This window comes from Hirundo rustica, chromosome 9 (assembly GCF_015227805.2).
Source record: "Hirundo rustica isolate bHirRus1 chromosome 9, bHirRus1.pri.v3, whole genome shotgun sequence".
NCBI classification, from domain to species: Eukaryota; Metazoa; Chordata; class Aves; order Passeriformes; family Hirundinidae; genus Hirundo; species Hirundo rustica.
Genome location: NC_053458.1, coordinates 29,292,250 through 29,316,595, shown reverse-complemented (window position 1 = coordinate 29,316,595; position 24,346 = coordinate 29,292,250). Strand labels below are relative to the sequence as shown.

The 24,346-nt window shown below is 58.5% G+C and overlaps 1 protein-coding gene across 13 annotated transcripts in view; it reads left to right on the top strand.

Moving 5' to 3' along the window:
• The window catches only part of CACNA1E (calcium voltage-gated channel subunit alpha1 E), a 105,711-nt gene that overhangs the window by 22,559 nt on the left and 58,806 nt on the right, over positions 1 to 24,346 (top strand). For all 13 annotated transcript variants that reach the window (XR_005702124.1, XR_005702125.1, XR_005702126.2 and 10 more), the window contains exons 3-7: positions 2,519 to 2,624; positions 3,019 to 3,158; positions 13,288 to 13,391; positions 14,106 to 14,258; positions 14,369 to 14,550. Coding sequence is in view for 10 of the 13 variants with exons in the window: in XM_040072448.2 (XP_039928382.1) it covers positions 2,519 to 2,624; positions 3,019 to 3,158; positions 13,288 to 13,391; positions 14,106 to 14,258; positions 14,369 to 14,550 (685 nt within the window). In the remaining 3 variants the exon portion in view is untranslated. The remainder of the gene's footprint in view (positions 1 to 2,518; positions 2,625 to 3,018; positions 3,159 to 13,287; positions 13,392 to 14,105; positions 14,259 to 14,368; positions 14,551 to 24,346) is intronic.

Genomic DNA, 24,346 nt, shown 5'->3' with positions numbered 1-24,346 from the left:
TAGTGGGAGGCATCCCGATCCATATCCCTATCCATGACAGGTTGGAACGAGAGGGTCTTTAAGGTCCCTTCCAACCCAAACCATTCCTTGGTTCCATGATGTCTGCTCACCTACTAGCTGGAACGTGGTCCTGTGCAGGGCTGGGACAGATGTGCACCGCCCTCATGCTTTGGACCACATGTTGGGCCCAGGTGGTCCTGAGCCCCCCAGGCACTCCTGAGCAGGGCTCCCACGCTGCTGCACTTGTGTTTTCCCCACCTGGGCGACTCTCCCAGGGGAACAGCGGCTGTGGCGGGGAGCAGCGCGGGATGCTGAGCCGCGCCGGGCGGACAGACGGACTCACCGCAGCGTTCCCACACTTCTCATCTAGGCAAATGTGCCTGGTGCCTGGGGAGCTGCTGCCCCGCCCCACTAACACGCTGTTTGTCTCTCAAGCCGGTGCTAATTGCTCGCAGACTTTCAGGAAAATGATACAAAAAGATCCCAGATAGGCTGGCGGCGCCGGGCCAAGCGCCGCGGTCGGCTGGAGCGTGCGGCCGGAGGTGGGAAGCAGCGGGAGGATGCGGTCTTTGCCGGAGCCATGCAGTGAAATATTCACTTGTGTTGAGCCTCAGAGGAAAACTTTCGGAGTCTGGCACCCCGCCCCAAGCACAGAGAGCCGCTCCTGCTCCGTGCCTGCCGGGCAGCGAGGTCTGAGCCAGCAGCAGGGAGTTCTGCAGCCTCTCTCTTTGGGTTTGCCTCTATCTCAGCAACCATTAATTTCACTGAGTGGCCTTTTAAAGGCCTTGGGTGGTTCTTTCCTGGCTCTTCTTCCTGCCAGGTTAAATACATCCCAGCTCCCACAGGCTCTCCTTGGCTGCCTCTCCTGGCCATCTCTGGGGGCCTGTTTCTATGCCCATCCCTGCTCCTGCCTTGCCGGCGTGCCCAGCGTCACTGCTGCCGGGGTCACTTCATGCTTTCCCCTTTCCCTGGGACACTGGGGTGCCTTCCCTTGCCTGTGGGCTCAGGGCCACCGGTGGAAAGCATTTCACTGCAGTTAGTGGCCAAAAGGTTGGAAAAGACAAAATCACCCCTTTGCCTGGGCTTTGGACCCCTCCTTGCCTAAAACATGTCGGCTCTGGAGAAGCCTGTTGTGGTGGGGAAGGGCTTAGCCAGCTTGGGATGGTGGCAGTGTGGATGATTCCTTCATGGGCAAATCCAGCCCAGGTGGGATCCCATCCCCTTTTCCACAGACACAAGCTTTGGGAAGGTGGCAGTCCTCTGCCTGGGCGGCTGCTGGTGCCGGTTGGTGACAGTAATCGAGCTGTTTTGGCACGGAGGGAGTGGAATCAGGGGTGTGCTGCCTGCTGCTGCATCGCTCCACATTTAGTTATTGAGGGCAGCAGGGCTTTTATTGTGAAGGACTGGGAAAGATGGATGGATGGGAAGTTGGAAAGATATGGCCATCCTGTCATTTGGAAGCGCTTTGTTTTCAGAGCTCGGCAGTGGGCCAGGCAGGAGAGAGCTCCGTGTCCCTGCCTCGATCCCGTGAATCAGAAGGAAGGAGGAAGCTGAGTTTGGGGTGCTTTCCTGGGGGTCAGCCTGTCCTTTCCTTCCTCAGCTCCTCAGACACCAACACCTGCTGCCACTTGTCCTGGCCCAGGGTGGCTCCCGGGGAAGGGTTGTGTAAGACCTAGGCATGGATGCAGGATTTGGGGTCCAAGCAGATCCTGTTGATGAGGTGCTGCTGCCCCTTGGGGTCCTGCTGGGGTGTGGCTGAGCTGGGATAGCTCCACAGGGAGTTTCCACCCTGCCTGAACTGAAGCTCAGAGCCAGGTGCCATCAGTGCCTCGAGCTGCGGATGCTCAGCCAAGTGCTCTGCAGCTCCCAGTGCCACCTGGGCTCATCCTGCTGCCCACGGGGCACTTGGCAAGGGCACAAGGTGGGCTGGTCCAGGTCAGATGCCCAGGACTTGTAAGGGATGCTCCATCCTCCTCAGGCTTCCTCCCACGGGGATGTTTTAGGACAAGGGCTGCCGGTACCTTGTGACGCCTCCCCTTTCCGAGCCCCATCTCCTGCTGATTTGTGACGGAAAAGAGAAGGAAAACAGGGACACGTCAGCAGCCCCGGCCAGCAGGGAAAGCCTCCCTGATACTGCCAAGGACCTTGCCAAACTTCTTCCAGGCAAATCCAGCCTGGTTGTCCCGCTTCAGACCTTGTGTCCGCCTTCTGGGCTCCTTGCACAAGCGGCATCTCTCTTCCACGGGAGTTTCCATCCCAACAGAGACCGCTGGCTGATGTCCCGTGAGCTCGGGGAGGAGGTGGAGAGGCCCAGCAGGTCTTGAGGGAGGAAGGTCTTGGGGAGCTCTCACCCCTCTCATTTCCAAACAGCACCGAGGTGGCTTCACCCTCCTGCCTGCCAGCAGCGTGTGTGGATGTTCCCGTGGGGAAAGCGGTGGGCAGAGCAGGTGAAACGAAGGGTGGGCTGGAGGGTTGGGGGTGTCACCCACCTCTTCTCTGCTCCTTAACTCCCCTCCACTCCCTTCGAGTACATGATCCTGGCGACCATCATTGCCAACTGCATCGTGCTGGCGCTGGAGCAGCACCTCCCCGAGGACGACAAGACGCCCATGTCACGGAGATTAGTGAGTACCCCGTGCCCATCCCTCTCTGCCCTGCGCTGGTGGGCTGGGCGCTGAGCCAAGGGCAGCCACACAATCCTACCAGAAAATTTCTTCTGGTTTTGGGGTGGCCAGACTTGGGCTGCTGTGACATATCCCTTCTCTAGGAAAAGGGTTCAGGAAGGTTTTAGCCCCTTAAAAAGAGGTAGGGAAGGACTGGGAAACCTGAGTGTGTCATAGCCACCCTCTTTCTATTTGTGTGGTTGCTGCTGGCTGAGAAAGGGCTGGGAAAGCTCCCCAAGGAGATGATGGGTCTGGGGGAGGTGGGATGGGACACCAGTTGGGTCAATGTGAAATGTCTGCCGCTGTGTTTGCCCAGTCCCCCCCTCTCACTGGGTCACTGATTTCACTCTGGCAGGAGAAGACGGAGCCCTACTTCATTGGGATTTTCTGCTTCGAGGCTGGGATTAAGATCGTGGCCCTGGGGTTCGTTTTCCACAAGGGCTCGTACCTGCGCAACGGCTGGAACGTCATGGACTTCATCGTGGTCCTCAGCGGGTGAGCCGGGTGCTGGGGGGCCACCGGGGGGGTTGGTTGGGCTTGGGGGCTCCTCTTGGCGAGAACACGAGCTCCAGGGCACGGGGAAGGGCCCTGGTTTGCTGTTGTCAGTGGTGGTGTCCCGATGAGGGAGGGGAGGATGGCTCCCCGTGCTGGAGGTGCTGTGTTGGCTTTGCTGTGGACACTGATGTGGGACGAGGTTCCCTACAAGGGCAGCAGGGCCGGCTCTGAGGCCACCATGTCCAGCTTTCCTCACCCGGTGGCCCGTCACCCCCCGAATACAAGGCAAGGTGAGGACAAGGTGGTGGTGTGACCTGATAAGCCACTGGATGTGATCTGGGAGAGGTTCTGGCCAAACCCTACGAGGGGAGGGGGAAAATCTCTTCTCCTCTTGCCTTCCCCAGCACTTTCCAGGCTTGCCCTGGTGCTGGAGGTTTGGGAACGCGGTCTGGGTAGGGTCACAGTCCCGGGTGACGCTGCTCATCATCCCAGCATGCAGCAGTGGCGCTGGGGGTGGTGGCACACAGAGCTTCACGGGTGCTGCTTGTGTCACTGCTGGTGTCACCTGCCGGGGACGTGGCCCAGATTGGAGTCCTGCTTGCAGCGTGCCGGGCTGTCCTGGTGACACAGAAACGAGCAGGGGCCTTTGGGCTTGTGTTAGCCGACCCTGGCAGTCAGCTTGTGCCAGAGCCTCCCAGGGTGACCCCCGGGCCCCTCTCTGTGTGGAGGGCAGGTGGTGGCTGGACTGTGGCCGTTGCTTTTTGCTTGCTGATGGAAACACCACACTCGGAGGAGCTGGTTTGATGTGTGCAAACAGATCTGAGTGCTCCATGAGCTTTGCTGGATATGGAGCAGCTGCAGGGCTGGCTGGGAAACTGAGGCACGGGAACCAGGCAGGGTGCCTGGGGTCTCTACGGAGCTTCCTGCTGCACAGTCCTGACTCTTGGCTTGCAGGGTGGTGGCAACGCGTGGGGTGTGACACCTGGTTGGGTGTTTGGAGGAGGAAGGGGAATGCTGAGCCTGCTTCTGCCGGGGTGTGGTGGTGGGTGCTGCTTGTCCGTGGTGGAGAGGTGCAGGTTGGGACTGTGCACGAGAGGAGGCTTGAGGAGAGCAGGGACGGGGACATTTTGACTCCCTTGGCCCAGTGGGGAGCTGGATGGCCTTGCTGGGGGTGGGACCCTGTCACCCAGGAGTGGAGGGTGTGCTGGTGGCGGGGGATGCTTCTGATGGGCAGGAAACCGACGGCCTGTGGGAGGTGCAGCCCTTGCGTGGGAGGCTGCTGCTCTCCCACATCTGCAGAGGGACTGGTGGAGGGGGTTCTGTGGCTCCTGGGCTGGGCCAAGGGGCTCACACCCCTGGGGACAGGTGCTCACACCTCTGGGGACTGCACGGGACACACGCCAGTAGCAACAGGAGGGGCTCTCGGCCCCACTGGGCTGAGTGTGCCCGAGGCAGCGGGGGGGTGGGAAATGCCCACCACCTGTGTCCCCACCTGGGCATCCTTTGGGACGTGTGCCAAGGGGCAGCACGGGGCTGGGCAGGGACCTCTCCCCGCCCTCCCCGCGGCTCTGGGCTCGCTGCTGTACGGGAGCCGGCGCTGAGTCAGCGCTCGGCAATTACTCACTGGCAGAAGCCTCGCCAGCTCCTCTCGGTGCCGGGCTGAGCCGGGCCCCGTGCCAGGGAATCAATTGTCCATGAAGGGCTGCGAGCACCGCCCCGGCCACCCTGACAGGAGGTACCCACGCCCTGGGCGCCAGTGATGGGGCACTCCAGAGCCCTCCAGCCTCTGCTCCCCAGCACTGCCCCGCTGGGACCCTGGTGCTTGCTCCAGCAGAGCGGAACCCTGCCCGAGGAATGCCCCTTCACCTGCCGGCTTTGCCCCAGCTGGCGCGGCCTCACCCGCCTGGCAGGGAAAATTCTGTGTATGGGGGGTGGAGGAGGCAACCCATGGACTTCCATCCTGGCCTGGTGTTGGGGTCACTGGGATCGGCTGCGCCAGGTCACGGGCTCCTCCGCGCCGCTCAGCTCTTGCTCTCGCCCTGCGGCGCCGCCTGAGCTGCCGCTCCTCGGCGCCACGCTCGCGCTTCCCATGCAGGAAACTCTCGCCTGTTTAATCTGCTGAATTATTGGCAAATTCCTGCAGCAAAATAATCCTTGGCTGGCAAATGACTTGCAAACAGCTTGTGGGAGAAGGTTTGCACTTGGCGGCTCGTTCTGCGCCGGTTGCGTAAGGCGGGCGGCGGAGCCGGCACGGGGGCCTTTGGGATCGCCCTTGAGGACTCAAACTTTCTGCCTGACGAATATAAAAGTGTCTGGACTGAAATTTGTGAGACTTTGTGGCTCATCAAAAGGCTGCGGCTGTGGTGGAGGGGGTGTTGCGGTCGGGAGCGCAGGGTAGCGCTTGCCTCAGGATGTGCCGAGTGGGTTTGGATGCCGGTGCATCCCATGACGGGCCAGAGAAAATATCCAGGTGAGCAGGACCCGTGCCAGGATCCATCCCTGAAGGACGCAGGGGGAGCCAGCATCGCACTCACTGGCCCTCGTCCCTGCAGCTGTGACACAGGGTGTTACTACTCCTTATTTTTTGCCACATGTCTGATGGGAGAGGCCCTTAGTGCAGGTGCCTTCATGGTCACAGACACCACGTTGGGATTTCTGTGAGCAGTGGGATTTTGTTCACCCTCTCCCTGCTGCAAATGAGCCTAATGAGGGATTTCTCCCATGAGCGGGCTCCTGGGACTTTGTGCAGGAGTGGATGGCACTGACTAGGGTTCAACTGGTGTTTGCTTCTTCTGTCAATAAATAAACATATTTTTTTTAATCTCAGTGGAAATCAACACCCACCTAAAACTCCCTGATGCTAAAGCTTCCACTGAGGAACTAATAGTCATATTCGTAAACCTGCTCTGTTTGTAACCTGTGGTTTCTGAATCTTCACTTCTGCCTGAAAAAACACCCTGTTCTCCCCTGGCTAAAAATAATTTTACATGAAAGTGTGCATAAAACACCTTTACTCGTTCTGAGGCAGAAGCAGCGAGGGGAACGTCTGCGTTTCCCCTGGGGTTTGGGGATGCTCACCTTGTCTCTGCAGGAAGCAGAGCTGACTGGGCGCTGAAGCTGGACTTGGGACCTGCTTGATGCAGCGTGACCTGGACCAAAAAAGGGGGAAATGGCTCAGAAATGGTCAGAAAGGGCGGAGGGAGGTTGGTGACCTCTTTGTCGAAGGTTCTGAGAAAGTGAGGCTGAAAGAGCTTCAGCCAGCAGCAACCGGAGCGTGATCTCCCTGCTCCTTGGGCGCCATTGGCAAGAGAGAACAAGGACCCTACAGCTGCCTGCTTTGTCCTACACCCTGCTTGATGGGATAGGAAGGGTTAAACTCCCTCTGCAAATATCCAGGTGGGTGTGTGCTTCACACACTGAGCATCATCAAAGCACCGTTGGCTTTTTTTTTTTTATAGCAGTAATACAATAACACGTGAGAGGTGAAGGGGTGGGGGAGCACTGCTCACAACGGGGGAAAAAAAATCCAAACGGGAATCAAAAGGCCCTTGTGAAGTTGTTCTGCTCAGGAGCTGGGGAAGCAGCCACTGCCAAAGCTGGATGAATACTGCGGGGTCACTAAAAGGAAGCTCTGCCGTCAGGGTTTTTGGGAGGGTTCGATAGCAGCCTCCACACCTGGGTGCCTTTTGTGAGGCCCTCGGGCACGGTGGTTTTCATTAAAGGGTTTTGTGGGGTGGAGCGTGGCCAAGGGAAAGCAGGAGTGAAGGATTGCTGGCGCTGCCTGCCGTGCCCTCAGCAAACCCAGAGCCGGCCAGAGGGCACCAGCCTGTGCTGGAGCGGGAAGGCCTGGCTCTCCAAGTGCCGTCCCAAAATCCATCATCCCCTCCCTGCAAAGCCAAGCAGCCGCTTGGTGGGCCTGGCCCATCTCCCTGACCTCCCAGGGAAATCCTGCACACACTTGTGCCCTGGTTTCCCGCTGTGGCTGGTGGGAAGCAGGACGGAATCATCCCGAGGAAGGTGTTCCCTGCCGTGCTGCAGGGTGAGCCCAGGGATGAGGAGGGCAGGTTGGCGTTTTTGCTCGTCGTGGTGCTGCCTGGATTTTGAGATGACTGTCCTGGGAAGTTCCCTTTCCACGGTTCCCCCCGAGCTCCCCCGTGGGAGAGGCAGGGATGTTTTCCCCTCAGGTATTTAGTGCACCTCGCACAACCCCAGTCCTGCGCGTTTGGGTGCTCTTTTCAATCCTAGAGTTCCAGAGAGGGACGGGGGAGCCTCGAACAGGCGCTGGCAGCAGCCGCATCTGGGAATATCGACGTGCTGCGTGCCCTGGAGGTTTGGGTGCTGGCCCCACGGGTGTCTGGCACACCACGCAGGTGTGGGAGCACACACGAGCATCCCTGGGCTGGGAACAGGCTCTTCCCACACCTGCATTTCCCTAACCCAGGGAGATCGGTGCGCGCCCAGGCGAGGAAGCTTGAGGGAATGGATTTGGAGAACAAGTGTGGAATCAGAGCACTAGTGCAGCATGGTTATCCTGCTGCAGCCCGAGCTGCTGCAGGGTGTGCTGTCCTACAGGGATAAACCAGCAAAGAGACAACCCCAGGTCCAAAAGCCCAGCAATATTGGATCACACCAGACAAGACTTTCCCCCCTGCCACTTTCCTTCTTTTCCTTTCACAGATGCTGGCAATATCCAACCTGATGCCTGCCCCCTCTCCCACCCCTTTCTCTCCCAGCTCTTTCTTTTCAGGACAATCAGTAAAATGTTTGGTTTTTTGTTTGGATGAATAATTAATTTCCCAGCTTGGTGAATGATTCATGTGCCATATGCCACGGCCCTGGGACGTGCCCGACGCCTCGCACAAAGGGCAGCACCGCTTCCCTGGCTGGGTGGGGGGACGGGGTGGTGAGATGGGAGAAGGCTTCCCCTTGGAGCTGGAGATCCCTGGGCAGGCAGGAGCTCGGCTCTGGCTTTGGGGGGGACAGGCGTCCCGCCTTCTCCCAGCGCAGGATCCGGCCCGCGTGCCGCTCACGCGATTCCCGGCTCCATCCTTCCCGGCTCCTCTTCCCCGCCCGTGGGTTTCCTGAAGCCGCAGAGTGAGTCAGTCCCTCCCACGGGGCTGCTGCTCCCTGGGGGCACTGCCACCCCTGCCAGGCACCCCAGGGGCTCCTGCTGCACCCCGAGGGCCTGGCAGAGCTCCTGGTCTGGGGGGATGCCCTGGCTGTGCTGTGCTGGCAAAGCCTCGGGCTTCATTGCGCTGTCACGTACCTCGCTCTGGGAGGTGGCTCAGGGGTATAAACCTGGCCTGGGGGAAGGGACAGTGGGTTGTTCCCTCCTCAACCTCGCTGAGAAGGTGGGATCACACAGGTGGATGCTCTGGGCTCTGCATCCCTCCCTTGGCATGGACAGACAGACAGACAGACAGACGGGCCCTGCTGTGGTCTGCCCTCGCCTGTTCTGTTCCTCCTGTGGGGCAGCACTCCTGTCTGCTCTCAGGGGCTTTAGGTTCCCACCGGGTCCTGGGTGCGCAAATGCAGTTTTGTCAGCGTCATCTGACCCTGCCAAATGCTGAATCTGCTGAGAGGCAGCGTGGGGATGGAGGCAGGAAGGAGACGGGGGTCTGGCCAACCCAGAACACAGGATGTTCCCTCATGCCCCGGATCCTGGGGGTTTCTTTGGGAAGAGGTGGCCTTGAGGGATCATGTCACCCCCCAGATCAAAGGCTGGCGAAGGCAGATTTTGTCCTTCAGCCTCATCACACCGCTCAGGGAGTCGCTTGTGCCCATCCAGACCTCTCGGAGCTGCTGGGAGGGGCGGGAGCAGGAGCTTTGCAGCAGCTCAATCCACCTGGGTCACAGCCCCGAAACCTAGAAAGAGCAAGCGGAGGTGATGCCGGCTTTGACGTTGCTCTGAAGTGTGCCAAGGGCAGGACTCGGCCCCGCTGTCCCTGTCCCTTGGTGTCCCCGGGGCTGTGCCCTGCTGTGGCAGCCTCAGAGTGGGTGACCTGACCCCGCTGGCCCTGCCTCGAGCCGGGCTGGGACCCAGGAGCCTTGAGAACACCGTGCCACACGCCATGCTGCCTGCAGAGAGGGCAGGGATGAACTCAGCCCGTGGATTGACCCCCAGAGCAGGGCAGGAACGGGGTGAATTCATCAGGTCCCTCACTTTCTGTCAGCCGTTTGACCAGTGTATTAATTATGAAGCAGTCTCCCTCGTAGAGTCAGGTGGCAGTGCAAGCCTTCGGGGGCCTTTCCACTTAATTATAAATATTAATTTGCATGCCAGCCAGCACCCTGCCTGCCCCAGATTTTGGGCTGAGATCAGTCTGTCTCAGCCTGTGCCTCTCTCCACCCAGCACACCCTTTGCTGGGACAGTCTGTGTGAGTTTCAGCCGAGGAGAATGCTTGAGAGGCGCTCACTTTGGGGTCGGGGGGAGTGAATCCAGGGTCAGGATGATAATCTGGGGTTCAGCCTTTGCTTGGGGTCTCTGGTGTGAAGCTCTTTGCAGCATGGCCTGAGCTGTGTGTGCTGTCTCTTAGGGCTGAGGGCTGCTGGTGGGATGGGATGGGATGGGATGGGATGGGATGGGATGGGATGGGATGGGATGGGATGGGATGGGATGGGATGGGATGGGATGGGATGGGAGCCCAGCAATGCACAGCCCCTGGCACAGGGGGCACGATGGGTGCTGTAGAGTGGAACAGTGCCCGAATTCAGGTTGACTTTGCTTGGGCAGGGCCATTGAGCATCACTGGTGCTTTATTCTGCGCAGTGCCAAAGAGCAGGGACTCCTCTAAAATTAGATTATTCTTGGTTTTTTTCCCTTCTTTTGACCCCTGGGGGAGGAGATCTAAAGGTGCAGGTCTTCAGCTGGAGGCGAGGGCGTGTGCTCTGCTCAGCTGCTGCCAAGGGCTGTGCCCAGCCCCAAAGCCCGCAGGTGTGGTGGCCCCAGCAGGAGCTCGCCCTCCTCCCCGGAGCCTCCAAATAAATAAAATAAAATAAAATAATCATCCTGGTTGCAAACACAAAGCATTGGATTATTATTTTTTCCTCTCCTGAAAGAGTGTTTTTGTCTGCCGGTGATTGCTCACTATTCAATTATACTTAGGAGAATTAGCATATATTTCCCATCCTGCCTCCTCTCTCATTTGCATCCTTCCAAAAGCTCCTCTCTGCTCTTTTCTCCACCTGAAGTCTCTCTTCCCCCTTTCCTCCGAAGTAAAACTAACCCCTTTGCCTGGGTGACCTATAAAAACGCCTTCACTTTATTTTTTCCCCCCTTCTTTCTTTCCTCCAGTACATATGATGAAAAGCATGAGATCACCGGGATTTTTATAGCCTAAATCTGGCAGCTTTTTTCAAATAACTTGGATGGTGAGAGGTAATTTTAGTTTGGGTCCTTGCCTAAAAATAAAGAATAATTATTAGCACATCAGACGTGGATATTGTAAGTGATCGAAAAGGGTTTAAATTGTTTTACAGACACCGGGGCTGCTGCCCTGTGGCAGCACAAAGGTCTCTCACAGCCCGAGTCCCATCTCAGGGGCTGAGAGAAACCTTAATTCAGAAGCCGCGAGTTCCGGCTGATAGGGTTTAAAACAAAAGTTATTAATAAAAGGCGCGATTAGAGGGCTAACGAACAACTGAGGGGTGAGATACGCTCAAGTCCGAAGCAGCAAGGTGTGCTCTGAGCGCTGGATTTATCACCAGCACTGACGTGACCGCGCTGGCTGTGCCTACCGGCCAAGCCTGCTTATCCAGGAGAGGGGATGTGTGCAACCCCCGGCCGCGGAAGGGTTTGGGAAAAGCAGCCGGCAGCCAGGCTGGCCTGCCTGGAAGCTCGCTTCGCTTTTCCCAGCCTCTTTCTTGGGTCTGAGGGCGGTGCCCGGAGCGTGCCCAGCGGCTCTGGGCTGCGTTTGCCGGGAGCAGCTCCCGTGTGGTGGCGGTGGCCGTGCCCTCCCCGGAGCGCAGCCTGCGGGAGGAAGGATGTGCGGGCACCCGCGTCACAGCAGAGGGTCAGCGCTTTGTCACCGCTCGGGTGACGGCTCTGAGTGCAACCCCCTGCGTCTGGTGGTGTGTCCGGACCTCCTTCCCAGAGAGCTCGTGATGTGCCCCGTCCCCCAGCGAGGACAAGGAGCATCTCACCTTGCCACAGAGGAGTCCCATTCTTAGCAGCTAATTTAGAGCGCGGGGAAGGAGTGCCCTGAAATCGCCCGAGCCTTGCCTGGAGGCTCAGCGCGGCGGCTCCCGAGCCCTTCAAACAAATCTGGGTTAGCCGAGGACTCTGCTCCTGCCCCGGGGACGCGAGGTGTGCTGAGGGCTCCACCTCCACCGCTCCAGCACCCCAATGCCGCTCTGCTGCAGCAGCCTTCCAGCCGGGCTGGCGTTGGCGAGCCCTCGGGAGAAGGGCTGGAGCCCGCATCCTGCCCAGGAGCATCCTGGAGGCGCTCGCTGCTGGCTGCAGCCAGCTCTTGGGGCTGCTCCTGCCCTTTTGGGAGGCTCCAGGGGCTGGGACACGAGGAGCAAAAGCTGAAGGAGGGTCTCGGGGTTTCCAGCATGACTTTGGCACAGTGTGTCCCATTTTGGGGAGTGCTGGGGTACGCTGCTCTCGCTGGCAGGGTGTGTGGAAGGGCGGGGAGTGACGGGGCTCTGCTCCCTCCCTGGCGCTGCCCAGTGACCGTGCTTTATCATCCTTGTTGGATTTGATCTTACAACCAATTCAACAGCACAGCTCTCCCCAGCCTCCGGGTGCTCCTGACTTAAAATTAAGTCCCTTTCCTGCTCTCCTTGTGGGTCCTGTGGGCAGCAGGGGCTGGGCAGGGGCTGGGGCGTGGGGACAGCGTGGAAAGGGCTCGGGGGAGAGGAAAAGTGCCATCAAGGGTTAAAGATCCCTGTAAATATCAGGGATAAGCGGTGTGATACACAGGGCGTTGTGGGCGATGCATCCCGACTGCTGCTGGGGCCGGGCTGTGACCCCTGGCGCTGGGGCAGGGAGGAAGAGGAGATGGGGCAAAGGAGCTGAAAGAACCCGGTTTGCAGATGTGGGAGCGTTTCTGCTGCCAGGGTATCCTAGGAAACCCAGCCGCCTTTCTGGAGGGACAGGTTGGTACCTGCTGTACCTCAGGGAGAGGGTGAGAGAAAGAGTGCTAATTGCTCAGCACGCCAGAGAGCTGCTCTGGCCTGTAATTAGATGAATTAGTGGAACAATGACCCAATTTCCCTCGCTTTTTGGATTGCTGCAAACAACCCTGAGGTTGCTGCCTCCCTCTGTCCCGTTCTCCTCCCCATCCCCTCCTCTCCCACCCCCTGCTGCTCTACTGCAACTTTGCTGCTCCTCGGCCGGCACCTGGGGACCAAGCCTGGATGGGAGAGGGCTCTGCCAGCATCCCTGAGGTGCAGCATCCCTGTTCCCAGAGCAGGTGCAGGGGCCCGAGCGTTCCCACTGCTGGATTCAGTGTGCACCAGCTCCCTCCTGCCCCAATTTGTTTTCCAGAGATGGGCTTGGGGAAAAAAAAAAAATAATCTTTGTGTTTCAAAAGAAAACCTCTGGAGTCCTTCCTGTGCCTGCCAAGGTTTGCCTTCCAAGGTCATCAAACTTTCATTACTATAGATTTTGGAATGTGTGTGAAGTTCTCGGCTCCTCAGCAGTCCCAGAGGTGGGACCCTGAGGAAGCTCCAGAAAAAGCCAGGGCAGCTGATGGCTGGAGGTGCTGCCACGGGAGCACGGAGGGGAGCGGCTCCCATCTCCGAGGCGCTGCTCCTGGTCCACGTGCCGCCTTCCCAGGATGGAGGTCGATCCCGTGCAGCCGGGATGAACGCGGCGTCGGTGGTGTTGAGACCCCAGATGGGATCCATGGGTGATGTGGGGCTGTCTCCAGCCGTCCTGGGGTGTGGGGAGCACTGATGGGGGGCTGCTGGAGCCAAGGGGGTCCTGCCTGGCTTTGTCTGGTCGTAGTGGCCTGTGAATTTGGGCATGAGCATCAAACGAGGCTCCCTGACCTCTGGGAGGAGTGGAATCTCTGTACCTGCCCCGGGACCTGGTTTTCCTCGTGGCCTGGAGTGAGACCACGGCACTGAAGCGGCCGAGGGCTTTCTCTGGGATAACTCTGCTCTGTCCCTGTGTGCCCACAGCATCCTCGCCACGGCCGGGACACACTTCAACACCCACGTGGACCTGCGGACGCTGCGGGCCGTGCGCGTGCTCAGGCCTCTCAAGCTCGTCTCGGGCATTCCCAGTAAGTTGGGTGCTCCTGATCTTCCTCCCGGGCTGTGCACATCCTCCCCTGATGTCCCTGGGGCGAGAGGGGCTCCTTGTGCCACCTTATCCCATCTCTCCATTGAAGCTGGCAGCCCTTGGTGTCCCCGGGTGGCACTGTCCCCTGCCCAGCCCGCTCTGTGCTTGGCAGAGCCCGCTGGCAGCTCCTCTTCCCTGGCCAGAAGGCGGTGGGTGGATCCTTTCAGGACTGGGGTTTATTCAGGGGTGATTTCTTGTTGGGTTTTTTTCTTTTCTTTTTGTTGAAAGATTTCATCTGTTGGCACGGGGATAAATAAAGAAACTAGGCTGCTGTTGGCACCAGTCCTCCTGTCCCTCGTGCCCTGGGCGCTGGCAGGGCTGGATCCGTGCCCTGGGGGCAATGAGGGGGACAGAGCTGCACAAGCTGTGTCCCACCAAGCCCGGGTGGGGCAAGGACAGCAGGACATCGGAGAGGAGACCAGAAACAGCCTCTGCTGGAGCCTTGCCCTGCAGCTTGGCTCTCCCTCCCCTGCAAGGGTGCTTTCCTCCAGGATCCTCCTGCCCAGAGGGATCCTCCCGGCTGTGCTGGCCTCTTGCATCTCTCTGTCGACTGTCCATCCTCTCTGCTCCCCGTCTTCCAGAGCTGGGATGGATGTGTCCCCGGAAGGGGGATTGCATTGCTGTTCTGAGCTGCGCCCTTTCTCTCCTCTCCCAGGCTTGCAGATTGTGCTGAAATCCATCATGAAGGCCATGGTGCCTCTCCTCCAGATTGGCCTGCTGCTCTTTTTTGCCATCCTCATGTTTGCCATCATCGGCCTGGAGTTCTACAGCGGGAAGCTGCACCGAGCCTGCTACACAAACAATTCAGGTGGGCGCCCCAAGGGCTTGGCACCCCCCTCGCACCCCACGAGCGGAGGAAAGCCGGGATGAGCTGCCCCTCACCTCTGCCTCCTTTGGCCCTCCGCTGTGTGCTCGCAGGTGAACTAGAGGAGCTGGACCCCCCCCATCCCTGCGGGGTGCAGGGTTGCCCCCCGGGCTACGAGTGCCGGGAGTGGATCGGTCCCAACGACGGGATCACGCAGTTCGACAACATCCTCTTCGCTGTGCTGACCGTCTTCCAGTGCATCACCATGGAAGGGTGGACCACAGTCCTGTACAACGTGAGTGCTGCTGCTCGGGGGCTCCCTGGGAGCTGGGGGATGTTGCTGTGTGCTGGGAGCTCAGAAGATCCAGAGTTTCCTTCGTGGTGGGGATGGGGTTAATCCTTCCGCAGGGCAAAGAGAGCTCTAAGGGCCTGCTCCCCATCTCTGACCCCTTTTGGAGAGCAAAACCTCTTGGGTGTGTCCTGCAGTGACCCCCCCTGCCTGAAGGCCGTCCCTGGAGAGGAATCCTTCCTTGCCTGCTCCTGCTGTGCTCCCCAGAGCAGCTCTGGGAGAGCGGACATGCTTTCTGGGTATTGCAGACCGGGCAGAGGATGCCTGGGAAAGCCTCAGAGCTGGGCTCAGACCCTTTCTCTGGGGCAGGGACAGCATTCAGTGTCCAGCAGGGAGCTGGGATCTTTGTGCTGATGGAGCAGGGAGTGGCTGGGCCGCGTCCTTGCGGTTTGCAGCCGCTGGAAGCTGCCGACACCCAAGCCCTCGGGGTGCCCGGAGAGCAACTTGAGGGCAAAGCTGGAAGAAAAGCTCCAGGCGATCCCAGAGTGCGATATCGCCGTGGGCGACCGGCCGTATCAGCGTGTTTGAGTTTGTGGGCTAGAAGCAACCGTGCCTGTTCTGTTCCCAGCCTAATTTCAGCATCAATTTTGGCGTCACTGCACCGGGAATGTTTTTATACCCTGGTTCCCATAACGCCCGGAGATTTGCGGAGTGGCACTGCTCTGCGGGAGGCAAATGGGATGGCATGTGGTGGGGAAGCTGCCTCAGGGGGGGCTCTGCCATCGGGGAAAGGCTGTTTTTAAACCCCAGGCCAGCGTCAGGCTGCCAGCATTGGGGCCCCCTTCCTTGCCCAGTCTGTCACAGGGTCCCTCTGGGGGTGCGTGGACAGATGGTCTGTGAAACCTAGGCCGGAGTAGAAAGCGGAGAGCTCATTGCAGAGCCTTGGCCTTTCCACGAGGATTTGGTTCTGCTCTTCCTAAAGGAGATGGCAGTGTCAGGACCTTGCTGTGTCCATGGGGGAATGAAGCAGGGTCGAACCACCTGAGTGTTCAGACCGAGAAGCTGCAATTCTGTGTCTGTTTCTGGTGTCGGTGGGATTAGAGGCTTGCCCACGGCACTGTTGCCCAGGTATAATTGAGTGTATCAGGGAAGGTGGTTTTCCAGTGCCCTGGGCAGCTGCTCCCACTGCCACATGTGGCCTCTGGATGCCTGTGGCTGGTGCCAGCCACCTGCCCCGGGCCTTGCTCTTGTGTTAATGGCTGTGTCCCTGCAGGACCTGCTTCCACCAGCGCGCCCCTGCCCAGCCTCTGGAGCCTGCAGCCATCAGCAGCAGCACTCCCCGTGCTGGAGTCCTCCTGCTGGGGTGTGAGGGGATGGGGAGCAGACAGATGGGGCAGTTTATGGTCTGGTGGAGCTCAGGGGTTTGTTTGAGTCAGACTGACCTCCTGCTGCTTGGGGTGTCCTTGCTGGGAAGGCCGGAGCTGATCCCTTCGGTGTCTGGGATTTGCCGATTCATCACCTGGGTCTGAAAACCCAGGAGCTGGGAGCTCTGAAAACTGTGCCTACCCTACAGGAACCCCTATTTACAACCCTAGCTGCTAAACTGGGGCCTCTCTGGGCCCCCTGTGGGGATCCAAATCCTCTTCCCAGCACCGTTAGCAAAGCTGGGCAGGCGTGCTCTGTCACCAGTGTCACTGTCATGCTCTGTCACCACGTTCCCAGTGGCCAGGACCATAGAAAAGGTGCCTGCCTTCCCTGCTCCTCTGCAAAGAACCAGCTGTTACTGACCAGTTATGGAAAGGAGCAGGGACCTTCCCTGCCTTTTAACCGGACGAGACTTTGGTATCATCAAATGTTGCCGGTTCAGCTCGGGGGGTGGCCAGAGCTGGTGTTCCCAGCACTGCTGGGCTGCACCTCCCGTCCTCCCCAGGGACTCCCCTGGTCCAAAGGTTGGGGGCACTCGGCCCTTTTGCCACTCGGAGACAGAAAAATGGATTTCTGTCCTTTTGTATTTAATAAGAAGATGAAGGATGCAGTCCCTGGGGAATGCAGGAGGAGGGCTGGAAAACCACTGGGGTCCTCTGCCATCACCCTCATCCCTTGGAGCAGCAAGCCAGAGCAGGCTCCTGCTGCTAACCAGCATGGACCATGCCCAGCCCATGCCCCAGGTGTGGGGCCTTAGTGGGGGATTCCGCTTTCCCACCGGGATAAAGCGATAGGAGGCTTTGTCCTTGTGGATTAACGCTGCAGGGGAGAGGGAGATGGCAGGAGAACCACTTTAGCAATCTCTCAAAGAAATTGCTTACTCTAGAATTCCCCTGTGTGGCTGTATCATGACTTTAAGATCTGTTTTTCCACCGTTCTACCAGGTCTAGGAGCGTGGCTCCTGGAATTTGCAGGCAACATTGAAACAAGCTAATTTCCACATGGGTGATTTCATCCCTGTGCTTGCTTTTTGCTTTCTTCACGTCAGCTTTGCCTTCATGAAGCAGAAGTCACAGAATGGGATGAAATAAAAGAACTATGGGGTGTTGTGGCTTTTCCACCTCCTGCCCCTGGGAGCCTGGGGGACTTTGATTTCTTTTGGAGGGGAGTCGGACTTTGAGACTGCCTCTGTGGTCTGCAACAGGGGCTAAGAAATATTTTGGTTTCCTTCTTCTCCTGGAGCAGACGCCCCTTCCCGGGGCTGGCTCCAGACCAAGGCTGATTTCTGTCGGGACCGGAGGGAAGCACTGTGCTGGCGAAGAGACTCCTCACTGTCCTGCTTCTCCGCCTCTGCCCCGGGCTGGCGTGGAGCAGGGATGGATTTTGTCGTGAAACGGCGCTGCTGGGGCTTGGGGGGATGGCAGGGCTGCCGAAGGGCTCCCCAGGGGTGGGGCACAGGTGACATTGGTGGCTTTGGAGGCTCAGCCCGGCTCCCACCACCGCAGGAGGCAAATGGGCAAGGAGTTTGAAATCAGTATTTCCTGAGGGAGCTGGGAGAGCTCACCCTGGAGGAAAGGAGGCTATGGGGGGCTGCCTCCCTTCCCTACAACTCCCTGGCAGGAGGCTGTGACCAGATGGGGTTTGGTCTCTTCTCCCACGCAACAGGGTGAGAAGAATTGCCCTCAGGTTGCACCAGGTGAGGTCCAGATTGGATATTAGGAAAAAAGCTTCTCCAAAAGGGTTCTCAAGCCCTGGCTGCCCAGGGGAGCGCCAGGGTCACCTTTGCTGGAGGGATTTAAAAGGTGTGCAGATGTGGCACTTGGGGACATCTTTTCAGTGGCTGAGTGGCGGCCTCGGCAGTGCTGGGTCAGTGGTTGGACTCGATGACCTGAGAGGGCTTTCCCAGCCCAAAGGCTGTTGTGATTCCTGCTGGCACTGAGCCTGCTGCTCAGGTGTTTCCCTGCATGGATCTGGCTGTCAGGCTGAGCTCCTCATCCTCTCCTGCCCCAAGGGATTGGGGCCATAGGGAAGCAGGAGGGCCAAAGAGTGCAGGGAGCCTTAGGGGATGCCAGGGCTGAGTGCTGGGAGCCTTCTGGGTGCTTTTGCAGCAGGAGGGGAGCGTTTGCTGGGGAAGAACACCAAGCTGCTGGCGGCTTCCAAGAACACCTCCCAAAATGCAGTGGTGGCGGGCAGAGCCGTGTCCATGGCCTCGGGGGAGGTGTGTCAGGGTCTTGCAGCCCCATGCAGAGCTGCAGCAGAGAGCCAGGAGGCTGCAGGGGCGCGGGTTGGGTGCCAAGTGTGAGCTGTGTGCGCAGGAGTGGCTGGAAAACAGGATGCAAGGATGGGGGTTTGCAGCAGGTGTGACTCAACCGCCACGTGCTCCCAGCATCCTGGAGGTGCTGGGGCCAGGAGGGCAGGGTCCCCTCAGTGTCTGGGGTCTCCTCTACACCTGGGGTGCAGAAGGGTTTTGGTGAATCTCACCACGTGCAGAAGTCATTTGGTGCTGCTGGGTGGGAGCAGGGCTGGGTTTGCACCTGTTGGCTTGGACTGGTTTTGTCTGCGAAGCACCAAACTTGAGGTCTCAGAATGGTTTGGATTGGAAGGGGCCTCTTAAAAATCATCCAGTCCAACCCCCCTGTCACGGGCAGGGACACCTTCCCCTCATCCAGGCTTCTCAGAACCCCGTCCATCCTGGCCCTGAACACTTTCAGGGATGGGGCATCCACCACCTCCTCTGGGCAACCTTTGTCAGTGTGTGACCACCTTCCTTGGGGAAAAAACCCAAAAAACTGCCTTATATCTCATTTAAATCAACCCTCTTTCAGATTAAAACCGCTAACCCCTGTCCTGCTAAAACGTTTGTCCTCATCTTCCTCACGAGCCCCATTAAAGTACTGAAGGTCTTCTGCTGGAGCCTGGCTTTGAAAGGCAGAGCCACATCCATCCTTTCTGAAAGAGGGGCTGTTCAGGCCAGCCTGATCTGGGGCTCTGGGGAAGGGAGGTGTGTTGCTATCACCAGTCATGCTGGAGCACATGGATCAGAAATGTGAGCAGGGCTCAGCTGCTCTGCTTCCTGCCCCATCCCCATTTGCCCCAGTCGACCTTGGAGGGGGTCAGAGGAGGAATCTGTTGCAGAGCTGCTGTTTTTCCGTGTGTGTGTGTGTACGAAATCGCTCATTGCGTGTTGGCATCCGTTCCTGGGGTTCCACAGCCGCGCCTTGGGATGCTCAGCAGCACTCAGCTTCCCGAAGCACCTTTGTGTGAGCAGTGTGAGCGAGACCTGAGCGTGGAGCAGCTCTGCATGGATTCCTCCTCAACCTTTTGGAAGAATGAGGACAGTGCCTGGCTTTCCATAGAGCAGCCAGGAGGCAGCAAAATTAATGACTTGACCAGAGAGGATTTTCCTCTTTTTTGGGAGGGGGTTTGCTGAGACCTGAGATGAGCTGGGAAACTTCCCTGAGCCCCAGCACTGCCAGGAGCTGCTGCAGATCCTCTGGACACCGGTGCCTCTCACCAGGGCAAGGGCTGCAGCAGTGCCAGCCATGTGCCAAGGGTTGTGGGAACTCTGCTTGTGGCGCAAAGATCCCCCAAACCAGCCCTGACACCACAGTGATGGGCTGGAGGAGCTCGGTACAGCAGGAAGCTGGGAGAGTGATGCATCACGGTGCCTCCCAGCAAGGAGCTGGGAAGAGGAGGAGGAGGAGGAGGAGGAGGGAGAGAGGCTGGAGAGTGGGAGAGGTGGGAGGGATGGCAAAAACCAGGGGAACCACCTGGCTTTATAGCCCTGTGTGCCCTGGGACGGCGCCAGGCTCTCCAGCCGGAACGCTCGCGGAGGGAGCAGGAGTCGCTTTCTTATGTGTTTGAAATTAAAACGCGACGCACACAGAATATCCTGGCGGGGAGGGATGAAAATTTAATCAGCACCCGGAGCTGCAAGCAGCTCGGCAGCGAGCACAGCCCCTGATGCCTCTGCAGCTCTTCTTCTGGCAGCTCCCGGCTGTGCGGGCGCGGCGGGATGGGCTCAGGGAATGGGGCACTGGGGGCTGCCAAAAAGTCCCCAGCACTTGTGACACCGTGGGGCAGAGCCCTTTCCTCTTCCCTTTCCTCTTCCCTTCCCCCCTTTTCCTTTTCCTTTTCCTTTTCCTTTTCCTTTTCCTTTTCCTTTTCCTTTTCCTTTTCCTTTTCCTTTTCCTTTTCCTTTTTCCTTTTCCCTCCCCTTTCCCTTTCCTTTTCCCCTCCCCTCCCCTCCCCTCCCCTCCCCTTCCTTCCCTTCCCTTCCCTTCCCTTCCCTTCCCTTCCCTTCCTTCCCTTCCCTTCCCTTCCCTTCCCTTCCCTTCCCTTCCCTTCCCTTCCCTTCCCTTCCTTCCTTCCCTTCCCTTCCCTTCCCTTCCCTTCACTTGCTCCCTTCCCTTCCCTTCCCTTCCCTTCCCTTCCCTTCCCTTTCCCTTCCCTTCCCTTCCCTTCCCTTCCCTTCCCTTCCTCCCTTCCCTTCCCTTCCCTTCCCTTCCCTTCCCTTCCCTTCCCTTCCCTTCCCTTCCCTTCCCTTCCCTTTCCCCTTCCCTTCCCTTTCCCCTTCCCCTTCCCATTCCTCCTCCCCTTTCCCCTTCCCATTCCCCTTCCCTTTCCCCTTCCCTTTCCTCCTCCCTTCCCTCTTCCCTTTCCTCCTCCCTGCTCGGGGATGCTGCGTGTTTTACACGCGGCTGAGAGCAAATTCAGAGAGGAAGGCTTCAGGTTCCACCCCAAAGGTTCAAACCCTTCCGAACTCCAAAAAATGAGCTGTTTTCCCCCCAGATGGCTCCAGCTGGTGCCCGTGCTGCCAGCCGTGGGTGCTGGAGCCCGGCGCTGCCAGGCACGTGTGTGGCAGCCAGCCTGCTCTCCCCTCTCCTCCCTTTCTCCGCGCTCAGCAAAGCCAGACCCACACCAGCTTGCCAAATGTTCCTGCCTTTTTTTTTTTTTTCCCTTTTTTTCCCCCCCTTCTTCCCCTTTTTCCCTCTGTGTGTGTGTGTATGCGATGAAATGACACAGCAAGAAACAAACGGTGTCTGCTGGATCCCGGCTTTCAGGCGTGTTCCATCGAAAGCTGCCTGCCCACACCCTCCTCCCCGCCCGAGCGGGAAAGTCTCGCTCCAAGGTGGGCTGCTGGGAGCCCTGGAGGAGCTGACAGGGGCTGCTGGGGGTCCCAGTGCTCCAGCACCACCCAGCAGCTCCAGGCTCAGCGCTGGCAGGAGGCAGGGGCGTCTCGGTGCTGCCTTGCTCGTCTTTGCTAAGCCCAGGGCTTGCAATTCCATCAGCAGGTTTGGTGCTGGAAATGGTGTTGGAGAGCTGGTTCCATGCTGGTGAATGTGCTCCAGGCTTGGGCTGTGGGGCTGTTGGGGTCCAGGAGTGAGGTTGTGCAGGGTTCTGTCGGCCCAGAGCAGCGCAGCTGGAGCTGGGGCTGTTCCTTCACCTAGGAACGTCGTACACCAATGAAAATCGTGTCATGGAGCCCAAGCTGCCTCTCTGGGCTGGCAGCATGCCCAAGACAAAGCAGGGATCCGGGCTCCATGAGAAGCAGCCCCGAAGCTGATCCTGGGGGTGCCATGCCCTGCCGCGGCATCCAGGGTCTGTGTCCAGCGGGAGAGGGAGCGGCGCTGGCACGTGGGTCTGCGCCGGAGAGAACTGTGAGGCTTTGGAAAGGCTCCGTCAGGAAAAGTTCATCCTGCCTGCAGAGGGGTTGGAGCGGGCTGGGGAAGGCACAGGAGGGGTCTGGGCAGGGGGAAGGTGAAAGTTTGGGAGCAAAAGGGGAGAGGTCACAGTGAGGGATGACTGTGGGGAGGGGAGGCACACACGGGGACTGGGTTTGTGCATCGGTGCTGGCACAATTTCTTGGTGGGTTGGAGCAGAACAGCACCAAAGTTGGTCTCGGTGCCTATTTCAAATATTTTGAAAACGCTCGATTTTTTAGCAACGCTTCTAGCAACGCATTTTTTGCATTCCATTCAGGAAAAGAGAAAAATGAAGCGCATCGTGTCCTTTTCTTGTTTTTCCCACTCCCTCCCTGCACGCACTCAGAGAGAAGACTATGCTGAGCTTTGTGTCCCCCTCTGGCATTATTCCTGCCTGTCCCTGGCACCCCAGAGCTCCCCAGGGCCAGTGGAGGGCGGTGCTGGAGGAAGGGAGTGGGGCAGGAGGTGCCCACCCTGCCTGGAGACCCTGACGCCTGGCCATGGCAGGATGCGTCCCACCGCGGGCCGGTCCTGGCCTTGTGGAGGAAATGCACCCATTTCCTCATTAACCTGATTTGGGAAAGCAAAGCATTTCCATTCAGATCTTGTCCAGTGCCAGGGTCGCTGATGGATCCCAGGCAGGGAGTGAAGCATGGCCCTGCATGCAGGAGATTCAATTACTGCTATTAAAGGGAACAAGGAGATCAGTTACTGCGCTGGGGGGAGCAGCAGCGGGTGTCAGGGTCTGCAGGGAACTGCTTAGGCCAGGGAATCTGCTGGGAGGTATTTTTATAATTAATTTATAAATTAATTACCCCCCCATTTTCTGCTGGGCTGTGAGGCTGCGACCGCTGGCTCCTGTGCGATTCTCAGCTGGCTGCAGCTGTGGTTTGCAGGCAGGAGCAGGTCAGGGGGTTTATCAAAGGGGAGGTGATGCTGGGGGACACCGTCAGCCCTGGCAGGGGCACCGTGGGTGGCACCACCAGGCAAAGACCTTGGGGAGTTGCCAAGCCAAGGATTTGGAGCGCAAATGGTGGAAGCTGTGGTGGTTTTGCGCCCGCTGTCCTGCTCTGAGAGCACCCAAGGAGTGCTGGGGAAGGTGGGCGCAGCTCCCTTTGAGAGATCCTTGAGATCCACGGCTTTTCCCACCGTCCCCAAACCTCTGTGTGAGTGAAATCCACATCCTGCTGCTCCTCGAAAGCTTTGGGTGCCCCACAGGGTCCCCGGCTCCCCTCCCCAAGCTGGTGGGCAATGAGTGGCCATTAAGGCTCCCTGCACAGACTGAGGCTGCTCTCTGTTTATTTTTCGCCAGGGGAGATTGACTTTGGGGGTTTTATTGAGGTTTTCCCCCCTCCCTTCCCCTATAGCAAAGAAATCCCGAAGGTTCCCCTGCGCCGCAGCCCGAGGGAGGGGACGTGTGGGCTGTGAGCTTGTGCTGTGCATTCAGCTTGGGGATATATTTAGATTTCTTTAGATTTCTGGCCCCCCGGGTGAGACCTGCTTTTGCAGCTTCCTGCGCCTTTTCCTGCCCTTTGGGGGGAAAAAAGAAAAAACCCCAAAAAAACCCCACCAAACAAACACCACGAGAGCTGCCTAAAGAATAACCTTGTGCTTGGGGGTTGAGAAGCAGGAGCTGGTGGGGGCTCTTTCCCTCGGGAGGGTCCTGCTCCCACGCCTTGGTGGTGTCGTTTGTGGACTCAGAGGGCTTTCCTGGCAGCAGGATGGGTGGTGCCAAGATGGGAGTGTGGTGGTTCTTGGTCTGGCGGCCACAGGAGGGGCTGGGGGCTGGTGGGCTCCATAACGAGGAGGAGTCCCAAATGGAAGGGAAGAAGCAGCAAAGATTTGGCACCGAGCAGCTCCTGTTTCCCAAAGGAATATAAAAACCTGTCCCAGAGTGCTTGGATGAGTGGTGGGACCTGCTCAGCTGTGCAGGGAACAAGGCAGGAACCTGGAATTTCTTCATTAAAGGGGTTGGTGTAATTTAGGGATTAAAATTCCTGTGTCTGCCCTGAATTCTGCAAATGACAACCTCCCGGTACCTTCAACAAAAGGAAAATAAAAGCCTGTGGGAAGGCACAGCTGGACCAAGACGATGAACTACAGCCTACAGAGGGATATCAAGAACAAATGATGCCCCAAAGGAATGGGAAAAGAGGCTGCTCAGTCGAGACAACGACACCTCGGTGCCAAAATAGTCGGGAAGTGCCATGAGGGCCGTAGCAAAGTTGCGTTGACCAGCCCCGCTGGAGGAGCAGTGAGCGGTTCCCACCTCTGCAGACGGAAGCAAGGCCCAGTGAAACGACGCCTGGAGAGATCTGGGCACGGATGGACATTTCAGCCCCCGCTTTTGGCCAACACTAAGCGACAAAAGGCGTGACGCCGGGGACGAGGGCATGGCCAACATGGAAGCCCAACGCTGGGACCACCAGCCTGGGCGCTTGGGATGGCTTCCCCCCGAGCTCGGAGGGAGCTGGCACATGAAATGGCAGGTCTGGTAACAAGTATTTTTAACAGCTCCATCGAGTTGGGGGAGGCACCATCTGACTGGAGGATAGCGAATGCGATGCCTATATTTAAAAGCGGGGGGAGGAGGGGAGGAAAAGTAAGGCAGGCAGGAATAGGACTGCGGGGCTGACCTCGATCGCATGCCATTTCGGAACAGGTTTGGGAGG